The 24,985-nt window shown below is 40.5% G+C and overlaps 1 protein-coding gene across 2 annotated transcripts in view; it reads left to right on the top strand.

Moving 5' to 3' along the window:
* Nucleotides 1-5,072: 5,072 nt before the first annotated feature.
* Nucleotides 5,073-24,985, top strand: part of dcp2 (decapping mRNA 2) — a 40,535-nt gene continuing 20,622 nt past the window's right edge. Inside the window, exons 1-7 of one of the 2 annotated variants that reach the window (XM_043710730.2) lie at nucleotides 5,073-5,203; nucleotides 15,244-15,395; nucleotides 15,876-16,003; nucleotides 18,884-18,982; nucleotides 21,967-22,119; nucleotides 23,377-23,489; nucleotides 23,794-23,904. In XM_043710730.2, the coding sequence (XP_043566665.2) occupies nucleotides 5,151-5,203; nucleotides 15,244-15,395; nucleotides 15,876-16,003; nucleotides 18,884-18,982; nucleotides 21,967-22,119; nucleotides 23,377-23,489; nucleotides 23,794-23,904 (809 nt within the window). In that variant the 5' untranslated portion in view covers nucleotides 5,073-5,150. Of the gene's footprint in view, nucleotides 5,204-15,243; nucleotides 15,396-15,457; nucleotides 15,519-15,875; nucleotides 16,004-18,883; nucleotides 18,983-21,966; nucleotides 22,120-23,376; nucleotides 23,490-23,793; nucleotides 23,905-24,985 lie in introns of both variants that reach the window. The other variant, XM_043710737.2, reaches the window with a different exon arrangement.

Genomic DNA, 24,985 nt, shown 5'->3' with positions numbered 1-24,985 from the left:
GAACTGAAGTACTACACTTAATCTGCAAAGGTTCCCCGGTATAGGTTTTCAGTCTAGTTAAGGTCTTGCGCTATCTTAAGGGTTGGAGAGTGGAAAAAATTTTGTTAAAGACTGGTTCCATGATCACTGAAATGGCTGTACTGGTATTGACCTCCATTAAGTCATAGAGTTGTACAGCATGGTAATAGTCCCTTCGATCCAACTCTTCCATGCCAACCATATATCTGAATTCATCTTGTCACATTTGCCAGCATTTGGCCCATATCTCTCTAAACCCTTCCTATTCATATACCCATCCAGATGCCTTTAAAAGTTGCAATTGTACCAGGCTCCACTATTTCCTTTGGCAGCTCATTCCATACAGACACCACCCTCTGCACTTACTCAATTCAGGTCTAGCAGGATTCCTTTGTTGCGTTGAGTCCTCATATCAGCAGCAACTACATTGGCTTTTCAACCCAGATCCTGAAAAAAAATGGCTTTGTCTTGGGGTTTTGCTGTGGGCTGACCTAGAGTCCCTCAGTGAAAAATATGTTCTGAGTGTGCCTTCACTCAAGTGGTGTTCCCAAAGCGCAGTTGAACTAGTGAGGGTCTGTAATTCATATGCTCCACTTGCTGTATTTTTCATTGATAAAGCCAGATGTAATGCCTGTTTGAAGTCCAGTTGAGCTTCAGCTAGTAGGCTCTTTTGCAATGGTTACATTATTAATCCCATATACCAACTGGTCTCTCAGCATCTCATGAGGGTTAGCCCAAAGTCAGGTACCTCTGCCAGTTGTCTTAACTAGTCAAAAATCCCAATATAGATTCCCCTGGTTCTCGAGTAATAACTATAGTGTCTTAGATTTAGAGGAGGCTTGGGGTCGTCATATTCCTTAACTAAATCTCTCAACTCTTGAAAGGTTTTAGTATCTGGTGCCTCAGGGAAAGTTAGGCTTCTAATAACCTAAAAATCTGTAGGTCCATAAGCTGTCAAGAGAATTATTCATTGTTTTTCAACTGCCCCGATGTCATTTCCCTACACTGGGCCCAGTCTTCGATGGCAGGGTTGAATGAGTCAAGCTTCCCAAATAACGGCATGATGATCGAAATGCTTACCCCAACTCAAAGACGACTGCTGCAAGCGAATTTCTTCAGGAACGTGCCTTACACTTGTCGCCAATTAAATAACTCCAGAGGCCAGTATCCCATCACCAAGTCACCGTTTATTTACACGTGGAAAGTCCTTGACATCGGTCCAGCTTCCTCAAAGCCAGTTCACAGAGTGTCAGAATGTCTGACACTCCTTCTATCTGTCAGTCAGGGTTCCCTGATTGGACAGATTAACAGTGCCAAGTGTTCAATCACTACAGCCTGAATCTTCTTTTTGTTAATTTTGCTTTTGGATAGAGTTTTGTATTAATCTGCCATCCATAAACATTCTGGATAAATACTTTGCTTCTTCATTCCAACCATTACCATTATAAAAATGACTTGGATAAAAGGTGAGATATATGGTAGCTAAATTTGATAATGACATGAAAGTACATAAAAGTTAAAAGGACATAAAAGTTTGAAGAGGGATATATGAACGAGTGGGCAAACATTTGGCTGATGGAGTATAATTTGGGTAAATGTGCATTTGTCTACTTTGGCAGCATTACATTGCTTGACTAGAGAGACTGCAGAACTCTGGTCACAAAGGGATCTGGGTGCCCTGGTACATGAATTGTAAGAAATTGGCTTAGAGGTATTGCAGGTTTCTCAGCAGGCAAGTGGAATGCTGGTATTTATTGCAAGGAGAATGGAATATAAAAATACTGTATTTAAGTATATATTATAAATGTACAGAATAGTGGTAATGTTACTGGAAATCCAGAGGCCCATGCTAATACACTGGGAACATAGGTTCAAACCTCATCATGGGAACTGATGGGATTTAAATTAAATCAATAAAATCTGAAATTATAAAAATAAGCTAGACCCAGTAATGGATCCCATAAAACCATCATTGCTTGTTGAATAATATAGTATGGTTCATTGAAATCCTTTAGGGAAGGAATTCTGCCCTTTTCTTGGTCTGGCCTCCAGCCAATCATATATTGTCTATTTACTGCCCTTTGAAATGGATGAGCAAGTTACTCAATTTTAATCAATTTGGGATAAGCAACAATCAAGTTTCTCGGCCACACTCACATTTCGTGAAAGAATAAATAAAATATGTTGCTAAATTTGTCTTTATCATCCTATCCCTGATTTAGGATGACATCTACTCAAGGCTGCATTTCAGTCCTGGGTCTTCATATAATTGAACAGGTAGACTGTTGACATGCAGATCTTTTGAGCACAAAGGCATGACACTTTAGAAACCCCTCCCCATTTTTGGATAAATAAAACACTAATTCTTATGGCCCCTTTATGTTCTTATTTTTGAAATTTATTTACATATCTTTCCACTATTACCTTTTCACTGTATAATAAATAATAATGTTCTCTGAACAGAATATCAATTGTTTGCTTTGTCCTTAATTCAAACAAAACTGATTAAAATGTTGCACCTTTCCTAAATCTGTCCTGTTTTCTAGGCCTGTGGGAATTTTTGGATTTGTATTTCTATATCCCTATCCTATTCTCAATATTTATAAACCATTCTTTAGGGATGTTAATCCTCCTGGATTGTGCTGAGGACAGAAATGTGTCTTACTATGATGTTCACATTACTGCCCTGCTGCAGTGTCCCAAAGAAGCTCAAAGCTAAACTCAAAGAGCAGCACCTTATATTTCATCTAAGCAGTTTGGAATCTTCTGGAGTCAACACTGAGTTTAATAATATCAGACCACGAACATCATTGGTGGCATCCCACAGGGTAGTGAGTTCCAGAGTGCAGGATTTGCTTATTTTTATTTCCCTCTCTGCTGCTATTCAGCTCTATCATTAAGGAATTTGGAGTTGAAACACGATGCACCTCGATGAATAGTTGCCACCAGTTTGAAAATTGGTAGCAAGCTCCTCCCAGTCATTAACATCAATGCTGTCACGCTTCAAGGAAAGCTTCAGAATGTCTTTCTAGGATTCTCTTTGTGCCCCCTGGAACACTAACCATTTAAGAGTTGAGAAAACAGGACTTGGCAGAAGAGAGACCTTTCAGCCATCTGAATGCAGCATCCAATCTATTGTTGTTGGTTTTGTAGGAGTTTGTACAGCTGGCTTCAAGAAGGAAATTTATCAAGAATCATTGAATTTGGAGAATGCAGATGCTTTATTGATCAAATTTCTGTGGCATTTTTAGTATTGCTCACTGTAGTACAAGAACTTGGTGCTCTGAATACAAGGCCTTTTGTTGACTGGCAAATGTCTTTGTTGTCAAACATTTGCTGTGATAGTTTGTAGTAGGCTGAGTTGGCACAGTCTATCCAGTGTTGGATCACTTCATCATTGGTGCCTTTATGAGAGAGGTGGCTGTCAAGATATGAGAAGTGCTCAATATTTTCCAAAGTCTTTCTTTCAACATATGTGAGAGTTGGAAAAATTGGATTACCAGGCTCGTATTGATATAGAAATTTTGTTTTGGCAACATTCAAGGACAGGTTTAGTTATTTGAATGCAGAATTAAAGGAATCAAGAATGGCTTGCAAATCTGATTTAGAGTAGGCAATGGCACTGCACTAATTTGCATACTGTAGGTCATGATTATTGATGATGCTCAGTTTAACTTTGGTATGGAAGTGACTAAGGTTAAAGAATTTTCCATCAGTGATATTTACTGTTCAGACCAGAGGACAGTTGAACTTTGATGTGAATAACTACCATCAGGTAGATCAGAAATAATATGTTGGCTATCCTACAACCTTCGAGGAGAAAGTGAGGGCTGCAGATGCTGGAGATCAGAGCTGAAAATGTGTTGCTGGAAAAGCGCAGCAGGTCAGGCAGCATCCAAGGAACAGGAGAATCGACGTTTCGGACATAAGCCCTTCTTCAGGAATGAACCTTGTTTGACACCAGTCCAGAGTTTGACTATACAAAGCCTTTGTTAGATCACATCTGAAGCACTGTAGAGTTTATTTTCCTCATTTAAGAAAGGATATAATTGCATTAGAAACAGCTCAGAGAAGGTTCATGGAACTGATTCTTAATGTTGTGCTTAATCCAATTAGAAGAATGCAATGATCCTATTCAAACATATAAGATCTTGAATGGACTTAACAGTGGATGCTGATAGGATGTTTCTCCTTGTGGAAGAGTCCACAAGTAGTGGATACAATTTAAAAATTAAGGGTGTTGCATTTAAGACTGAGTTGAGCATATTTTTCCTCTTATAAGGTCATTAGTTTGAGAAATTTTCTTCCCAGGAAGAATGGATCTGGGATATTGAATATATTCAAGCCTGAGTTAGATATATTTCTGATCAGCAGGGAGTCAAAAGCTGTGGGAAAGCAACCAGTGAAGTTGATTGAGGTCACATTCAGATCAGCTAACATCATATCAGGCTAATCAAGTTTGAGGGGTCAAGTGGCCTAAATCAAATCGTGTGCTCATCACCTTTGTCATTCTGTCATTTAATTTCCCATGACAACAACCCTTTCTTTCCACTTTCCCTTTTGATCTTCATCCCCTACCCCATCAAAATCGACTACATTTCAATCATCCTCCAGTATTGAAGAAGTCAATTGAACTTACCAGCCAGGTGAAAAAAAAGTTTTTTCTTAACATTTCAAATTTCCATCACTGGCAATATTTCGCTTTTGGCTTTTAAGGAGCCCCTTAAAGGGGAAAGAGGTGGGGAAAGGGCAGCGAAATTCAGGTAGCGAATATAGACTTCAGTTGGGGCACGCATGGCATCGGACTGCAAATGGTGTAGCTGTGGGAAGCCAGAGTTGGAAGAACACCGGATCTCTGTGGGGATTATTTACAGGGGAAAATAATTTACCGTCAATTGTGTGAGACCGACTCATTTCAGCTCGGAGGCACCTCCACAATACAGCATATTCTGTTCTATATGGCTCAATGAGTGACTATGTTGCCAGTCGCTGTCTGGCGGCTTTAGCGACTGTCAATCAGCGGCGACGTCACAAAGGCCGGCTCGAATGGAGCGGGCGGCGGTGTTCGGGTTCCCGGAAGAGGTGACGACCTCGAGCTGCAGCAGCCGCGGTGGCGGCGGTATGTGTGCGCTATGGAGGGCAAGAGAGTGGAGATTCCAACTGGGGTACTGGACGACTTGTGCAGGTAAACATACAGCTAGTGGCCTGGAAAACACACACACACACAAGCTCTAGTTCCCCCACCACCCCATTCCGGCGCAGAGTGGCTGTAAAGGAGGAAGTGAGGGCCGAGGAGGAGGAGGAAATACGTTCGGAGCAAAGAGCCCGACTGACCAAGGCCAAAGTTAGAATCGGATCCGACTTAAAGGAATAAAGTGTTTAAAAATCAATGGATGTTGTTTTACATAAATGAGGAAGTGAGAGGAAAAAGTCCCGCTTTTCAATCTGGTTACGACAACGAATTGTGAAATGTTGTACGAGAGGACATTTTGTGGTGTGTTTTGTTTCGTAAAATACAAGCCAACAGCACATTTAGTTTTGAAGAAACAGAATGAAGAAACGTTTCGTTTCACACTTTAAAAGCTTAGGGCTTACAAGAAATATATTAAAACGATACATGCCACAGTTGTGTTTCTGTGGGGTGTTTAAAAGTGAATAGTTACTTCCGAGGTGTAACTGGTGCCAATTCATCTTTTACTCACTCTTAGGCATTTTTTTCCCCCTGGCTATCCCTTATTTAGAATGCAGAATTTAACACGCACTCTTTAAGTATTTAAACAAAGAGATCATATGTACGAGCACTTTATACTTTTTAAAAAAATCTTGCTGTTTTTGTTTCTTAAAGATATAATTATATCATCTATTTAGTCTACCAGGTCAAGATGCGTTTGTAATATGATCACTTTTAAAAAAGCACATTTTCAACTTCCACTCATTGGGTCAATTTGCAAGAATTCCCAGAGTAAAGGGAAGATAACATTTACAGTGTATGAGAAGAGGGTGCTTGTTCGTTGATAAGCAGGCTTTGGTTGTGACATTGTCTTTGGAGAACGCACCAGTTTATGATGAATGGTAGTTAACTTCTGTTTGCTTACATTTCAAAAAGGCCAAGTTTATTCTGATCATTGCAAAGCCCTGAAAAATAAACCAGAGAATGGCTGTCACCTCGTTTTGTGCTGGAACTCATACTGTGTGTGTGTGCATACATATTATACATGCAAGTATGCAAAACTGACAATTCTACATTGATTGTCAGCATAATTCTTAGAACAGTCAGGTTTATATAGCAAATATAGTTTGATTGTAAAATCACTTCCAAAGTTCAGGATTCTGTTGCAAGCAAAAGCAGGTAATTGGGTATAGTAAATACCTTTGTTATTGTGAACAGCATAAAGGATGAACTATTTTAAACAATCTGCTAGTCATTTGGCATATTATCTACATACCTAGTATATTGAGATAGCAATACAGAAGTTCATATACAACATTACTCATTTGTCTGATTGGATGATCAAAGAACTTTATTTGGTCTGATGGCAGTTAGTGGCAAAAGCTACTCATGTTGGTACTGCAGTGTAGCAACTCAAACCTTTTAGATACCCAGAAAAAATCTGATCGGGTCCAAAAGTGATGAACTTCGGCCTCATCATGATTTTGCATGATATAGGTGAGAAAAGATGTGATCAGTGTAGCTCTGGTGAACAAAAGAGACCTATTTATGAGGATGTTGATAAGATCAATCTTGTAAAGCTTGGAATTCCCAGCCATCTATATTGATTCACGAAGGTAGGCTTGTGATCAACAGTAGAGAGTGTGGTACTGGAAAAACACAGCAGGCCAGGCAGCATCCGAGGAGCAGGAAAATGGACACCTCGGGCAAAATCCCTTCATCAAGAATGGTGATACACAGTCGAGAGGCTTCTAGCTGGTTTCTTGATTAGGATGTTGTGGAAAAGGAGCTCCATTGCAAAGGTGAATTTGTGCACAGGATGGAACCTAATAACACACGTAAGGAAATCCTAGGTTTAGCTGCAGTTCAAATATAGCAAAATATCTTTTTTTTAACAATTAGATTAGATTCCCTACAGTATGGAAAGAGGCCATTTGGCCCAACAAGTCTACACCGACCCTCTGAAGAGTAACCCACCCAGACCCATTCTCCTACCCTATATTTACCTCTGACTAATGTGCCTGACACTATGGGCAATTTAGCAGGGCCAACTCACCTAACCTGCACATCTTTGGATCATGGGAGGAAACCCACACAGACACTGGGAGAACGTGCAAACTCCACACAGACAGTTGCCTGAGGTGGGAATCCAACCTGAGTCCCTGGCACTGTGAGGCAGCAGTGCTAACCACTGAGCCATCGTGCCACCCACAAAACCAAATCTGCGAACAAGGGTCCGAACCTGTGTAAGGAGACACCATTGGATTTCAAGCCCTTAACCACTCGGCCATCACAGCTGCTAAATATCTATGCATTGGAAGTATTCAAAGGATAGGAAGTTTGGCTTCGTTCCATTGAAGAAATGTTTCTCATGGGTCTGAACAAAGATGTTTTTGCCCTCTGGGGCTAGTGCTTAGCTGATAGCAATAGCAGCTATTTGGGTATGGAGGATGTCGTTAAAACTGAAGTCAACTGTAGCTAGTTGTTGAGTTCATAAGTTCCATTTATCCACATAAAGGTGGTGTGTCCAGTTCATCATAATATAGAACTGCAGTACAAATGTCTGTGGCCTCCTTGGGTGCTACTTTGGTGAATGTCAAATGAGCACAAACATTGCAAAGCTATCGAAATGATAGTCTGAAAATGTGAAAGAGTACCTCATTATGTATATGTAAAACTTGGCTAAAACTGGTTGTAGCAACTCACCCAACTATTTTGTCAGTTCACATTGTGCAGAACTGCTCGTTGATAAAATAGGGCCTGATTTTTTTGTCTGGGCATTCCATGTGTGCCTAGATGCAGTCAGACAAGTGCAATCATTATATACTACTGAGTAGCTTTTTGCTGCTATACAAGCCCAGCAAGCCTTGTTTTAAAGCTTTCTTTTGATTTAAGCAATGGTCATTAGAGGGCAGTCATCAAAACTTCAGGACATCTCTGCAGAAGTGCCTCCAGGGAGATTCTGAGGCCCAACCAGCTTTAGCTGCTTCATCGATGATCATTCTTCCATCCTCGCGATGCTCAAGGGTATCTCTATAAGAAGAGTCTGAAGGCTCGAATCTGGAGTTTTGATAGTAATTTGAAGTCTTAGGAAAGGTTTGTCCATGGGTACTACAACTGATGCAATAAATTCAAGACCTCCCACAAAAGCAACTGCATGTTAGAGGCAGAGACAAAATGTAAGAACAGGAACCAACTCATTCAAAACACAAATAATCTATGGTGTCCTTTGCAATATCCAGCAGAAGCTGTTCGGTGCAAAATGGTCTTAGTGGTTCGCTATATACTATCTGGAAGTCTATCAAATACCTTGGATATTGAAACATATATTTACCTTGAAGGATAAATGTGAAGATGTCCAATTATAGTACAGTTTTGGAGGAAATTCATGCCTTTTTGCTCAACTACCAATGGCCAAACATTGGCTTTGGATTACAGTCAGACTGAAGTGTTAACTTTTTTTTGTTGGTAATTCATTCATGGGATATAAGCATCGATGGCTGGGTCATTTATTGTTTATCCCTAATTGCTGTTAAGAAGAAGACAAGCTGCCTTTTTGACCAGCTGCAGACTACTTGCTATGTTCGGCAAAGAGATCCAGGATTTTGATTAAGTGACACTGAAAGAGCAACAGTTTATTCCCAACTCAGGAAGTGAGTGGAGGGGATCTCCCAGATGGAGTTTCCATGTATCTGCTGCTCTTGTCTTTCTAGATGTTAGTTCTATGTAGTCATAAATGTTAGGAGAATATACACATTAAATCTTGGTCTCGTTTCCAGAATCCAGATTCTTAATGTTTTCATGATGGCTCATCTCCCATTTCACTTTAGAAGTTTGATTAAAGATCTTTGGTGAATTTCTCTATTGCATCCTTGAATATAACAGTACACACTGCAGTTACTGAGTATTGATCGTGGAGGGATGTATATTGTGAATGTGGTGTGATTCAAATGGTCTACCCTGTATTGGGTATTGTCAAGCTTCTACATTGTTGTTGGAGTTGCACTTCTCCATGGAAGTGGGGCGTATTCCATCACATTCTTGGCTTGTGCCTTGTGGATGGTGAACAGGTTTTGGGACGTGAGGGGCTGAATTACTCACTGCAGGATTCCTAGCCCTGATCAGCTGTTGTTCATAGTATTTCTGTGGTTAGTCTAGTGCTGATCTGGTCAGTGGTAAGCCCACGATGTTGATTGTGGGGGATTGTCATCAGAATGTCATTCAAGGTTAAAACAAAATGATTGGATTCTCTCTTGTTGCAGGTGGTCATTGGCTGTGGCAATATTGTAGCACCAAAGTTATTTACCACTTGTCAACCTAAGCGTTGATATTGTGCAGATCTTGTTGCATTTGGACATGCATGGCTTCAGTGTCTAATGGAGTGGCTAATGCTGAACATCATACAATCATCAGCAAGCATCCCCACTTCTGACCTTGTTGTGGAGGGAAGGTCATATGTGAAGCAGTTGAAGATGGTTGGGCCAAAGATGAAACGCTTAGGAACTTCCACTGAGATGTCATGGAGCTGAGGTAATTGACCTCCAACAACCGTAACCATCTTCCCTTGTGTTTTGATTTCTACTATGGAGACATTTCCTGATTAAAGTTAAAAATCACACAATACCAGGTTATCGTACAACAGGTTTATTTGGAGGCCTTTATAGTCCTTTTGGACTATAACCTGGTGTTGTATGATCTTTAACTTTGTCCAACCCTCGTCCAACACTGACTCCTCCAAACCATTTTCCTGATTCTCATGAACACTCCCTTTGCTAGGGTTCCCTGATGTCAAACTTTTGTCAAATGTGGCCTTGATGTCAAGAACAGTCACGCTCACCTCTGCTCTGGAGTTCAGCACTTTTCCCTGTTTGAATCAAGGCTGAAATCAGGAGCTATCTGATTCTGGTGGAACCCAAACTAATCAACATTGAACAGGCTATTGCTGTGCATGTGCTGCTTAATAACACTGCTATTACTTGTGTTAGTTGATATACAGCACTGAAACAGTCATCTCAAGAGGTCCCTGCTGATGTTTTTATTCCAGAGAAACCCTTCTGTTTTTCACCCAATTCTATCGGTACAAGGAAAAGGGATATTTGTTGAATTACATTCTCCTTAAATGTGTCTCAATTTCAAGACCTGGTATTATTCTGTTGTACCCTCCCCAAACAGTTAGCACTGCTGCCTCACCGCGCCGGAGACCCGGGTTCAATTCCCGCCTCAGGCAACTGTCGTGTGTGGAATTTGCACATTCTCTCCGTGTCTGCGTGGATTTTCTCCGGGTGCTCCGGTTTCTTCCCACAGTCCAAAAATGTGCAGGTTAGGTGAGTTGGCCATGCGAAATTGTCCATAGTGTTAGGTGAAGGGGTAAACGTAGGGGAATGGGTCTGGGTGGGTTGCTCTTTGGAGGGTCGGTGCGGACTTGTTGCAGACTATAAGTAATCTAATCAAACTATATATGTTTCCTGAGGTGTGTACCATGTGCAGCAGTGATGGGAGTTTTATAAGGAGAAACTGCACCTTGGCTAAGTGATATTGTGAACTTCAAGTGAGATCAAAATTAACTATGATAAGTAATGTTACCTTTGATAGCATACTTTCATGCTGTTATAATTGTCAATCCTGCTGTATGACTTGGCTACTAAATTCTTCAAAATATTCAGTAGACCAAGATTGTAGGGAAGCACTTCTTGAAGTGAACTGGAGGTCATAGGCATTGCAGGTTTGTCATTTCCAAACAAAGTTTGTTAAAGTGATTAAATTTGTAAATTCTTCCATTTCAGTACTTATTATTAATGCATTTATAAATAGTTGTGTGACTATGGCAGTTATGTTGTATAACTGGATTGTAACTGGACCAGAGTCTTGGTCCAAATCTAATTGCATTAAAATGCATCCTGCAATTTACATGTTACCCATGGTATTTTTCATTAGCTTAATGAGAAAAGATATCATGTTTATCAGGTTTGTAAGCTGAAACTAAACTTAAACCTAGGCTTTATGATATACAAAAGTTAAAATATTGAACATATACTTAGTCTCTTTGATAAATGGATCTGGGTGAGTTACAAATGGGTCTGGGTGGGTTACTCTTCGGAGGGCCTGTTTCCACACTGTAGGGAATGTAATCTAGATTTCAAAGTGAGTTTCATAAGTATGTTATGTATTGTTTCTTTTGTTATGCATTCAAGTTGTTTAGTTAGAACACATTTCAGAACTCAGTATTTTAATTAAAAGCAGAGAAGACCCTGAAATCTGTTCCTTGATTCCTTTCGATCAGCAAGTTTTTGATGTTTTGAAAGCACGGTTTTCAAATTCTGTGGTAGACTAATATTATAACTATGTCTGTTGCTCTCTATATGCTCTCTGCTACATTGGGAAGACAGGACGCCAACTCAAGGAACGTATGAGAGAACATCTTTGGGACACGCGCACCAAACCACCCCACTGCCTGTGGCCAACCAGTTCAACTCCCCCTCCCACTCTGCCAAGTATATGCAAGTCCTGGGCATTCTCCACCACCAAATCCTAGCCACTCAACACCTGGAGGAAGGACACCTCATCTTCAGCCTTGGGACCCTCCAACCACACGACATCAATGTCGATCTTCACCAGTTTCCTCATGTTGCCTCCTCCCCACCTCATCCCAGATCCACCCCTCCAATTCAGCATTGTCCTACCTGTCCATCATCTTTCCCACCGATCTGTTCCATCTTCCTCTTCAACCTATGACTGTCACCTCCCCCAACAGTATTTTTTGTCTTCCCACCTACCTTGCCCCCCCCCATTATTCTCTCAACCCCCTCACCCCACATTCCTGATGAAGAGTTTATGCTCGAAATGTCGACTCTTCTGCTCCTCGTATGCTGCCTGACCTGATGTGCTTTCCCAGTGCCACACTTTTCAACTCCAATATTATCATGACACTAGTGAATGCTAATAAAGGAGAACACAAATTGCTTTACACTTCCCAGATCTGCAGGCAAGAATTGTGATACATGCTGATTATCCTGTTATAGTGTAAGCAACTGATTCATGAACCAGCTCACCATGCCCTTCAGGGCACTTGAGAATGGGCTAAGTAAATATTGGCTAAACAGTGACATGTATATTCCATGAATAAATTTTTTAAAATTCTTGCGCAGAAACTACCTCACACACAATCCAAGTACAAGTGAGTTCATGGAATCCTTACAGCATGAAAGTAGGCCATTTGGCCCCTTGTGTCTACACTGGCCCCAAGAAGGAGGATGGGGAAATGTTGTGGCAGTAGGAGCTGCACCTTTTTTACGTATTTTAGGTATTGGGCAAGTTGTTGGAGGGAATCCTGAGGAACAGGATGTACATGTATTTGGAAAGGCAAGGACTGATTTGGGATAGTCAGCATGGCTTTGTGCGTGGGAAATCATGTCTCACAAACTTGATTGAGTTTTTTGAAGAAGTAACAAAGAGGATTGATGAGGGCAGAGCAGTAGATGTGATCTATATGGACTTCAGTAAGGTGTTCGACAAGGTTCCCCATGGGAGACTGGTTAGCAAGGTGGGATCTCATGGAATACAGGGAGAACTAGCCATTTGGATACAGAACTGGTTCAAAGGTAGAAGACAGAGAGTGGTGATGGAAGGTTGCTTTTCAGACTGTATGCTTCTGGCTGGTAGCATGTGTGAATCTATGAGAACAGGTATCAACACCCTCATTTACATACAGAAGGGGTGAGGTGGAAATTAGAAATTGGCAACCAATGTCACTATTGAATGTGGATTAGAAAATACTGTCTTAAGGTCATCGCCAACTAGGTCAGGTCTGCTCTAGGATCAGTGGTTCACCCCAACCAAACCTATGCTAAACTAGGAAGGACAATCTCTGAGATTCCCAGGCTCCTTAGGGATACATTCACCTACGTGCAGGACAGTTGAGTGAACACCTGCTTCATCAGCCTAGACCAGGAGAAGGCATTTGACAGACTATTGTACAACCATCTGAGGGATGTGCTTTCAAACGTGCTTTGGGTAGAATACCTGCAATTGGATCTGTAGTACAGTCTCAATCTGGGTGGGAATCAGAAAGCTTCCCAGTCAGGCAGGGCTTCCCACTCTCTCCTACCTTGTATAAAGCTTTTTGCTGAATCCATCAGATAGGATGAGAGCCTGAGAGGGGTGACTATTTCAGGCCGTGTGGGCTTGCAGAATAAAGCCTTCCTCTACATGGATGACGTTGTCATTTTCTCCTCCGATCTGCCAAGGTAAATAGAGGTAAAAGTGAGGCCATGTTTTTTTGGGAACTGGCTCGGCCAGTCCTTTAGACCCTTCACAGTCAAGGCACATTACCTGAAGATGCTGGGTACATGGTTGGGAGGGCAGGGGCATGTGCCTAAACTTGAGAGGAACATGTTGCCAAGGTGAGGCAGAAACTGGTCATATGCGAGCATTGCTTACACTGCAGGTAGAAACCTGGTCATCAGATGTGAGATATTCTGTCTTTTGTATGTGGTGTAGGTTTGGTTTGTTCCCCAAGCCTGCATCACTCCAGTCACCTGAGCCACCTTCCACCTCAACTGGAGGTCAAAGATGGACTGGGTCCAAAGGGATACTATATTTAAAGCTGTAGACGAGGGTGTAAAGAGTGTAAACAATGCTGCCTCTCATCTTTTGTGAGTGACTGCATCAAGCTGTGCATAGTCCCCTGGACCACAAACACCAAGTGTCATTACATACTGAAGTTCTACCTGATCCTGGTGTTACCAAGGATGGGCTTATCCTTGTTGCTGTGGAATGCTGCAAGTAGTTGGACTGCTTCACATCACCTGCCCCTCGTGGAAACGTTTGTGAAAGTAAACACCTTTTGACCACAAGTCCATCAGGCAGTGGTCAGCACATGGTGTCATCAAGACCTTGTGGGACGAAGGATAGTATTAGTGAGTTTTGAGAAGATTTGTAGCTCAGGTTGAGGTTCTGGACTCCTTTAAATAAAGAGATCAAAACAGCACATGGCATTTGAAATGTGGTCACCCCATTGCCCTGTATAAATGAAGCATCATATCCTTACTTCTATGTTCAGTTTCTCTTGTAATGAAGGATAGCATCCTTTAGCCGCCTTAATTACTTGCTTTATCTGCTTAATTGAGGGTTAAGAGTCAACCACTGTGCTGTGGATCTGAAATTGCATGTAGGTTAGATCAAGTAATAAAGACAGTCTCCTCCCCTCAATGACATTAGTAAATTGGATGGGTTTTTCAATAATTGCCATAGTTGGTTTCACAGTTTTATGAAGACTCTAATTCCAGATTTTTAAATTAATCCAAATTCCAACATCTGACATGGTGAGATTTGAACTTGGTGACCCCAAATCATTACCGCGGTCTCTGGATTAATAGTCTAGCAATAATACTACCAGGCATGGGTTTTTTCACAATATACTTTCTCTCCTATTGTTATCATCTGCAAATACAGCAACCATTTCTTCATTTGCCCCCTCTAAGTTATTATAAATTTGGGGACAAAAGGTGGCCTCAGTTCAGACTCCTGTGAGACCACACTCCTGTCACATCCTGCATCATGACCATTTTGTTAAGGAGCATTTTATAGAACAAATTTGCTTCATTTTCTTTTATTGCATTGAACTTTGGTCATAAAGCTTGTGGAGCAAGTAGTGGATATTTGTGCTTGTACATGTATTTGAACTAATTATCCACGAAGCTCTAAACAAAATGGTGTTCCTTCTAATTGATATCTTGAAGCCTTCTGCATTGAAGTTTGCATTATGTAGTTGACAGTATATTATTTGGAACTAGTGTTATTTTCCTAATAATATGCAACTTTGAACATGAGAACGTTGTGAAAAGATCAAAAACAACAAAGCTTGTCTAAAGTATAGGCGATTTCAATGGTATATTTTGTATAACCTTTACAGCTAGTCCTATTATTTAACCTGTTGCAATGTCTTTGTAACGTGATGAATATTTCATTATATTCTGTACAAGATTGTGAAACCTTTTATGCATGATAGCGAAACTGACAATGGAATGTTATAAAAGTGTGGTTTATTTATTGTACAGCCGATTCATTTTGCACATACCAAGTGAAGAAAGAGACAATGCGATCAGAGTATGCTTTCAGATTGAGCTGGCCCATTGGTTTTACTTGGACTTCTACTTGCAGAACACACCAGGATTGCCTCAGTGTGGGATAAGAGATTTTGCCAAATCAGATATCCTTTAACGACATATAGGATAGATTTTGTTAACATCTGCAAAATATTTTTCCTTGCAGACATGTCGATGAACTGATCACTAGATGAGTAGCAATATATTGCAGCCTATGGAAATAGCAGGTTAGTTTTTGATCTGCTTTGCACACTTCCTGTTGCGCTCAGTTCATTCTTTTGTGGGACTTCAAAATTGTGGAAAACCCCCTTCACCTCTTCCTCCCTCCCCCCCCACAAAGTTATTTTCAATTCAAATCCACCTTTTAAAATCTACACTGAGAATCTCCTAATCAGTGATTGATTAAACTGATCTTTCTTCTTGTGACTGTTTTGTCACTTTTGGAATCTGGTACCTTTTGGGTTCAAATCCATTTCACATGGCAAGAAAATCTATTGGCTGAAAGTTATGTAGTTAAAAGATTGTTTGTTTATCCCTGAACTATTGTTGCCAAAATGTTGCTTATTCCTTAACTGCTGTTGTACTCTTCAATCATTGTTCATTTTTACTTCGGAAAGGAGATGACGTGGAAAAGATTTTAGATGAATGGAAGGAGTACAAGATGGGAGTCCCAACATATGGTGCAATTATATTAGATGAAGCACTGGAAAATGTAAGTCATAACCTGGAATGACTTCTGCAGTCCCAGATTTTATATTTGGGAAAGATCTTCACATCTGTGCACAAGTCTAAGTTTATGTTAAATAAAATAAATGACAGGTTTTTGTCAATTGATAAGGAAGACAGATAATATTAAAAAAGGTGAAATGTTAGTGCTCGCTAGTGAGTCAGTCACTAGAAGGCATAAATTTAAGATTATCAACAGAATCATGGAGTTATTTATGGCAGAAAAAAAGTCAATTTAGCCCATTAAATCGATGTTCCGGAAGTAGCAAGCAATCTTGACAAGTCCTGTTTGCCCACTTGGTCCCACAGCCCTATAAATTTGTCTCTTTAAAAGTACCCATTTAATTTCCTGTCTGAATGATTGACCACTTCTAGTTCAGCCCCTCGTAGGCAGCAACTGGTGCAAAAGGAAAATTCTTCCTCACACTCCCCTTGAATCTCTTTCCCAAAATCTTAAAACTGTGTCATTTCTTTCCTGTCCCAAAGATCAAACATCCACATCTACCTGGGTTAGAAGAATACCTTCCTTTCAGGCATGCTAGACTATCATTTAGTTGTCAGCTTCACGCTTTGTGCCCTACAGGTACATGTTTTGAAGCAGTATAGGTGAATAAAACTGATTCCAGGGAATCAATGAGACTGTACAGGCTGTGTTTCGAAAATACAAACCTTGTTAGGAAATGGAATGCCCAACCCGAAATTGTCCTCAAAGCAGAATTAATAATAACACTTAAAGAGATGCCTCCTGGACACTGCCACTGCACCACTAGACCCCTTCACATAACCATTGATTCTGTTACAGTTGAGCTTATCTATTTCTTATAGATATACAAGCTGCACTGTGACCTGCACTTTTAGTCCTATTCCTGAACAGGGGGTATCGCTGTTTTCTTGTGGATATTGATAAATTAGGGCTTTCTCTTTCTTATAATAGAATGTCAGTATTGCTAAAAATGCCAGTGTGTATATATCCCTAATTGTCCTGAACTGAATTACTGACTTGCTAGGCCACTTCAGGGGCCATTTAGAGACAATTACACCATACTGTTCCTGTGCTGGAAGTGCTTGATGGTGACACTGTGGAGGAATCTTTACTTTTGTTTTAAAAAAGTAGAATCAGTTACATTGCAGAGGGTCTGGAGACACATGTAGACTAGACTAGGTAAGGACACCAGTTTTCCTTACCTAAAGGACATTAAAGAACTAGATAAGTCTTAAACCAATTGACAATTAAAACAGCTTTTAATTCGGAACTTAACTGATTTTAAAATTTCACCATGTACAGTTGGTTCTCTGGAATGCTAGTCCAGACAATACTAACACACTGTTCCCCCCTAAATAACATCCATGCCTCCCATTAAACTGTAAGGTGGAAAATGTGTTGAACTAGGTCCATAAACTTTGGTCATATACCATCTTTTGTTAAGTACAGAGCAGTGAAACTTAAATTTTGCACAAAATCAAAAATTTCATCAAAACAACATTAAGATCTTACAGTAAGACAAATTGGGAAACATGTTAGCTTGGCTGAATAAAACACTGCAATTTCAATCTCTAAAGAGAAGCCATCTATGAACAAGTACTTACCCGCTGATCATGTTTGTATATTTAATTACCAATTAATTGGAAGACTCATCAATGAAATGAAGCAATGGGAACTGGAATTGTGATTGATTACTAATTTTTTGGTCAGTATTTCCTGCTGTAGATTTATAGTTTGCTATAGCACTACATTGCTATGACATTGAAATGAAGCAAAATAAATGGACAGAAATAAGAACTTTGAAATAAGTAGAATTCACTGCACAATATACCACAGTCAGTTATTTTGAATTAATTAATTCGTTCAATAACAACAAAGTACATTTATATAGTACATTTAGCATAATAACGCATAGTCATATGAGGAAATATTAGGTCACGACCAAAAACGTGGTGAAAGAGAGAACTCTTGATGAGAATCTTAAAAGGAAACAAGTAAGGCAGTGAGGTGTAGGGAAGGAATCCCAGAGCGAGACACCAAAGGCACAGGCATCAAAGGTGGAGCAATTATGACTGGAGGCACTCGAGGAAGCAGAATTTAAAGGAGGCCAGAATAAGAGGAGCACAGGTTTATGGGTCTGGGGGACATCACAAAGATATGGAAGATCTAGGTCAGGAAGGAATTGGAAGTGTGAATAAAGTGAGGATAAACAATGTGAGACCAGCCAGCTGTGCATTAGATAGAGCAAGAGTTTTAGCAGCAGGTCAGCTGAGGCAGGCAGAGTCACAATGAGATTGGAGAGCTGGATGTAGGTGGCTTTGAAAGAAGAAATGTAAAACCATTTTACGATCAGAAATGATACAAGATTGCAAACAGCTTGGTTTAATCTCTGATTACTACCAGGAAGAAGAATGGTAGAGTGGGAACAGAGTTTGGAGGAGACTAAAAATAATTGCTTCAGTCCTTCCAGTATTTAATTAGAAGAAATTGCTTCCACAAGCAAACTAATTGCCTCAGTGGAGGAGTCAAGGGAGATGGTGGTAATGTAGAGCTGATTGTGGTCAACATACTATGAAAGCTTAACACTGTTTGTTCCTAAGGGGCAACATGTAGATGAGAAATAGGGAGTCAGGCACACCAGAAGTGATGGTGCAAGAGCAGGAAGAGAGAAGCCATTGCAAATTATTTTCTAGCTATGATTAGTTAAGAGAATGGCTCGGTGACAACAATACATGCAAAATACTGTGGAGAAGCAAAAAAAGGATAAAGCCTTAGATTGACTCCCTTCCCTTTCCCAGTGCCAATAAAAATGATATTGTATTTAACACGTTCAAATCTGAGCAAACAGCAATTTAAAAATTATTCCTGTTCCTATTTCAATAGGTCCTTCTTGTTCAGGGTTATTTGGCAAAGTCTGGTTGGGGATTTCCAAAGGGTAAAGTGAACAAAGAGGAGGCCCCACATGACTGTGCTGTGAGAGAGGTAAGGTATTGATGTGTGTTCTTATCAAATCAATTTTTATTTGGGTTATTGTAATTTTTATGTAAGTATGTTGTATTTATCCTCAGTAATCTTTTTTTAAAGAGTGGCATTGTTATTTCTAAAATGTTTTAGAACGTTTGGACAGGCTTTCAGTCAAGTGCCAATTGATAGAATCTAATGTGTAACATTTAAACCCTCTTTCTATCTCGATGCAGCTCACGTAAATGTGTATTAAGTTTTAAGTACTCCATTTAGGATTTAGAAATGACCTGAATTTCTACATTATAGCCATTACAAAAGAGAAAGTGTGAAAAAAGATTGATAAATTGATCTAAAAATCTAAATCTAAAAATCAGAGAATCTAAAAATTGATAAATCTCCTGGCCCCGGTGGACTACATCCTAGAGTTCTGAGAGATGTGGCTGAAGAAATAGTGGAGGCGTTGGTTGTGACCTTTCAAAAGTCACTGGAGTCAGGGAAAGTCCCAGATGATTGCTGTTGTAATCCCCTTGTTCAAGAAAGGATCAAGACAGAAGATGGAAAGTTATAGGCCAATTATTCTAACCTCAGTTGTTGGCAAAATTCTAGAATCCATTGTTAAGAATGAGATTTCTAAATTATTGGAAGTGCAGGGTCAGATTAGAACAAGTCATCATGGATTTAGTAAGGAGAGGCAGTGCCTGACAAACCTGTTAGAATTCTTTGAAGAGGTAACATGTAGGTTAGACCAGGGAAGCCCACTGGATATCATCTATCTCGACTTCTAAAAGGCCATTGATAAGGTGCTTCAGGGAGGTGAGGGCCCATGGTGTTCGCGGTGAGCTACTGGCATAGATTGAGGATTGGCTGTCTGACAGAAGGCAGAGAGTTGGGATAAAAGGTTCTTTTTTATGGCAGCAGGTGACAAGTGATGTCTTGCAGGGTTCAGTGTTGGGGCAGCAGCTGTTCACTTTATATATTAATGACCTGGATGAAGGGACTGGGGACATTCTGGCAAAATTTGCCGATGATAGGAATTTAGGTGGACAGGCAGGTAGTACTGAAGAGATGGGGAGGTTGCAGAAAGATTTAGACAGTTTAGGAGAATGGTCCAGGAAATGGCTGATAAAATTCAATGTGAGCAAATGGGAGATCTTGCACTTTGGAAAAAAGAATACAGGCATGAACTATTTTCTAAATGGTGAGAAAATCCATAAATCCGAAGTACAAATGGACCTGGGAGTGCTAGTCCAGGATTCTCTAAAGGTTAACTTGCAGGTTGAGTCCATGAATGTAATGTTGTCATTTATCTCAAGAGGGTTGGAATAAAAAAGCAGGAATGTGCTTCTGAGACTTTATAAAGCTCTAGTTAGGCCCCATTTAGAATACTGTGTCCAAATTTGGGCCCCACATCTCAGGAAGGCCATACTGACACTGGAGCGTGTCTAGCGGAGCTTCACACGGATGATCCCTGGGATGGTAGGCCTAACATTTCATGATCGGCTGAGGATCCTGGGATTGTATTGATTAGAGTTTAGAAGGTTGAGGGGAGATCTAATAGAAACTTACAAGATAATGCATGGCTTAGAAAGGGTTGATGCTGGGAAGTTGTTCCCGTTAGGTGGGAAGACTAGAACCCGTGGGCACAGCCTTAAAATTAGAGGGGGTCAATTCAGAATGGAAATAAGGAGACATTTCTTCAGCCAGTGACTGGTGGGTCTGTGCAATTAATTTGCCACAGAGCACATGTCTTCAAGGCAGATATTGATAGATTCTTGATCTCACAAGGAATTAAGGGCTACAGGGCGAGTGCGGGTAAGTGGAGTTGAAATGCCCATCAGCCATGATTAAAGCAAATCTTAGCAGGACTTAGGGAATGTTGCTGAACAAAGAGACCTTGGAGTGCAGGTTCATAGCTCATTGAAAGTGGAGTCGCAGGTAGATAGGATAGAGTAGACGGTGTTTGGTATGCTTTCCTTTATCGGTCAGAGTATTGAGTACAGGAGTTGGGAGGTCATGTTGCAGCTGTACAGGACATTAGTTAGGCTACTGTTGGAATATTGCGTGCAATTCTGGCCTCCTTCCTATCAGAAAGATGTTGTGAAACATGAAAGCATGCATAAAAGGTTTACAAGGATGTTGTCAGTGTTGGAGGCTTTGAGCTATAGGGAGAAGTTGAATAGGCTAGGGCTGTTTTCCCTGGAGGGTTAGAGGCTGAGGGATGACCTTATAGAGGTTTATAAAATCATGAGAGGCATGGATAGAATAAATAGACAAAAGTCTTTTCACTGGGGTCGGGGAGTTCAGAACTAGAGAGGCATAGGTTTAGGGTGAGAGGAGAAAGATATAAAAGAGATCTAAGGGGCAACCTTTTCATCCAGAGGGTGGTACATATGTGGACTGAGCTGCAAGAGGAAGTGATGGAGGCTCGTACAATTGCAACATTGAAGAGGCATTTGGATGGGTATATGAATAGGAAGGGTTTGGAGGGATATGGGCCGGGTGCTGGCAGGTGGGACTAGATTGGGTTGGGATATCTGGTTGGCATGGACGGGTTGGACTGAATGGTCTGTTTCCATGCTGTACATCTCTATGATTTTATAAATGGAGGAGTGGACTCGATGCGCCGAATGGCCTTGCATCCACTCCTATGTTTTATGGTCTTACTGCTGAATTTCTTCATGAATGTTGTAAATTTGTTGTTTTGTAAATGATTATTGATGAAGCACGTAAATCTATAGAGCATTTCTCAACTTTCTTTTTGGTTTTAAAAGAAGAACCTGATCAATCTCTTCCATCGAATCACCACCAACCTAGCTGTTCAGAGGGCTGGAGCAGGTCACCTGTACACAGATCCTCTGATGTGCTGACTTTCTTGAGTTGATGAATATAAATATTACAAAATAGTTTTCAAAAAGAATTAGCATGGAATTGTATGGAATTTGATTGGTTTTATGTAAAGTATGTTGAGCATTTGGTGATAAGTTTTGTATGTTTTCTTTAAGGTTCTTGAAGAAACTGGGTTTGACATAAGAGATCGCATTTGTAAAGATGACTTCATTGAACAGAGAATCAATGATCAGTTAGCTCGACTGTATATCATCCCAGGTGTACCAAAGGATACTAAGTTTAACCCGAAAACAAGAAGAGAAATCCGGGTAGAAAATATTTGATTTTTGAGATCAGTCATGCTTAGTTGCATTTTTAAAGACAACCCAGAAATTTTGTCAGAGTATTTCAGTGCATGGAGTTGTCAGATTCCTTTTGCATTGAATAGTGTGTTGAAGAGAATGTGTCTGTATATCTTTTTTGATCTCCTGTAATCCAAGTTCTCTTAGAGTAATTGATTGAATCATGTTTTATTTTATTTAGGGGAGTTGACGGCATAGTGCACTGGATCAGTAATCCTGACCAGAGGCTAATGTTCTGGGGATGTGGGGTCAAATTTCACAATGGCAGTTGTGAAATTTGAATGATACAAGATCTTCAATAAGGAAAAAGTCCTAGCTTAATAGCACCATGTAACTACTAAATCACCATAATCAGTCATATAATTTGGTAATGTCCTTTTTAGGGAATTAAATCTGCAACCTTTAGCTACTCTGACTTATATCTGACTCTAGTTTCACAGCAAAATGATTGGTTGACTCTTAATTGCCCTGTGGATGATGAGGAATGGGCAATAAGTGCTGACCTTGCCAGCAAAGCCCACAATCTCTGAACAAATTAAAAAGCATGAGATGCATATTTTCACAAAACTAATGCAAGTCACTGGTATTTAACCCCAAATTGAGCTTTCTTTGCCACCCCTTGTCAATTACCAAAATGCCTGCCTTTAACTTCCCACTCTCTTCTTTCTCTTCTTATTCCCTAACTTCATCTCAAGATTTGATGTGTTCTGTATTCTATCTGGTTTTCCTTATCATCTTTCCTCAAGTTTCAGCTTGCTCATAGCCAAAACCTAAAATGTATCCATGTTCCATCTTCTCTGTCCTGTATCCATGTGCCAGTTTCAAAATTCTCATCTTTTAAAATTTTGCCATACCTTTACTCAGTCTTATTTTCCTATGTGTACTTTTCTATTCCTAAATCAGGAGTTCTCCTTATCCCAGAGTGTTTCTATTTCCCCATCGATGTTAACCTCTGTATCATGATGCTGTGCTCTGCAATTGTGCTCGGGTCCTCTACTTTTCAACGTCTCGCTGTTTTCAAAATCTTTCACAAAAATTCATCTTATTAAACCATGTATGCAGTTCTTATCCCAGCTTCTGCTTCTCCTGCTTTTCATTTTTCTAAGCACTGTACACTCAACCTGTTCCCCTTTTATTTTGTAAAATGCTGTAAGGTGCCATGCTTTAGATTTTAAATGATAAAGAACTGCAAGCTTTTAATCTTGCTATGTATTTGTTTTTTAGAATATTGAGTGGTTTTCCATTGAGAAGTTGCCATCCCATAGGAATGACATGACACCCAAGTCAAAACTGGGTTTAGCACCAAATAAGTTTTTCATGGCAATTCCATTTATAAGGTATGGTTGAACTTTTTTAAACTTTCAAAATCTAATTTAAAATTTTAAAAAAATTACCTTTGCATACTTTGAGATGGGTTCACCTTCATAGCATATTTTCATTATTTAAATTTCTGTTTTGTTCCTTAGAAAACGTAAGCCCATTACATTCTTCAAAACTGGTTCAAGATGGTTCATATAAAGCTTGCTTTGTTATTTGAGTTTGATAGATTTGTTTATATCTTTGTCCTGTAAGCATTTCACATTAAGTTAGTTCAGTATCATAAATAATCTCTTGTTGTTGTTGGTGTTATTGTTATCATAGGCCACTAAGAGACTGGATATCCAAAAACTATGCAGACTCTTCAGATAGTGATGGCCTTGTATCCAATAATGCAACTCCATCCAAAACTTCATTGGAAAAAATAAATGCAAGGTAAGTGTACCTCCAATCTCCTCACTACCTTGAAGCTCATAATCTTCTAACCCCACACAGCCTGCTTCTACCTCCTTCACAAAATCAACAAACAGGACTGCCCAGGTGTCTCCATTGTTGGTCTGCTCCTGCCCCGTGGAACTTACCTCTTCCTATCTCGATTAGTTTATTTTCTCCCCTTGTCCAGTCCATTCCCACTTACATTCATGATCCCTCTGATGCATCAGTTTCAGAATTTCCAGTCTGAGGGGTCCAGCTGCCGTCTCTTCACCATGGATACGCAATCCCTTTATATGTCCATCAGGATGCTCTCGAGCCTCTCCACATCTCCCTGAAAAAACAGGCCTGAAACGTCCTCCTCCATCACCACCCTCTTCTGCCTGGTTGAGCTTGTCCTCACTCTGAACAACTTGTCGTTTAACTCCTCTCGGTTTCTTCAGGGCAGAGGGATGGCTATGGGTATCCGCATGAGCCCCATTAATCCCTGTTTACTTGTGGGATACATGGAATATTCCTTGCTTCAGTCCTACTCCGGCCCCCGTCCACAACCCTTTCTCCGGTATATAGATGGTGCTGCTTCCCTCTTGACCAGAATTGGAAAAGTGTATCAATTTTGCTTTCAATTTCCACCCACCTCTCTACTTTGCCTGGTTCATCTTTGACTCCCCCATTCCCTTTTGCGACACCTCTGTTTCCATTTCTGGGGATTGGCTGGCCACCAATACCCACTACAAACTAATTTCTCCATCTCTGTCCCATCTGTTCTGCTGATGCCAGCTATGACAAGGGGACCTCTGAAATGTCCACTCTCTTCCTCAAGTGAGGATTTCCCAGCACCATGGGTGACAGGGCCCTCAGTTGGGTCTGACCTTCAGCCCTCACCTCCTCTCTTCCCTCCCGCAACAACGATAAAGTCTTCCTGGTGCACGCCTACCATCCCACCAGCATCTACATCCACAGGATCATTAGCCGCCACCTCCAGTAAGATACCACCACCAGACGCCTATCCCTCTCCCCTCCCTTGTCAGACTTCTGCAAGGACCGTTCCCTCCGGGACACCCTGGTCCACTCCACCTTTACT

This window comes from Chiloscyllium plagiosum, unplaced genomic scaffold, assembly GCF_037043375.1.
Source record: "Chiloscyllium plagiosum isolate Xiang-an unplaced genomic scaffold, Cpla_swu_hap1 HiC_scaffold_2, whole genome shotgun sequence".
NCBI classification, from domain to species: Eukaryota; Metazoa; Chordata; class Chondrichthyes; order Orectolobiformes; family Hemiscylliidae; genus Chiloscyllium; species Chiloscyllium plagiosum.
Note: the sequence above shows the minus strand (reverse complement) of the source record. Positions and strands in the feature narration are given on the sequence as shown.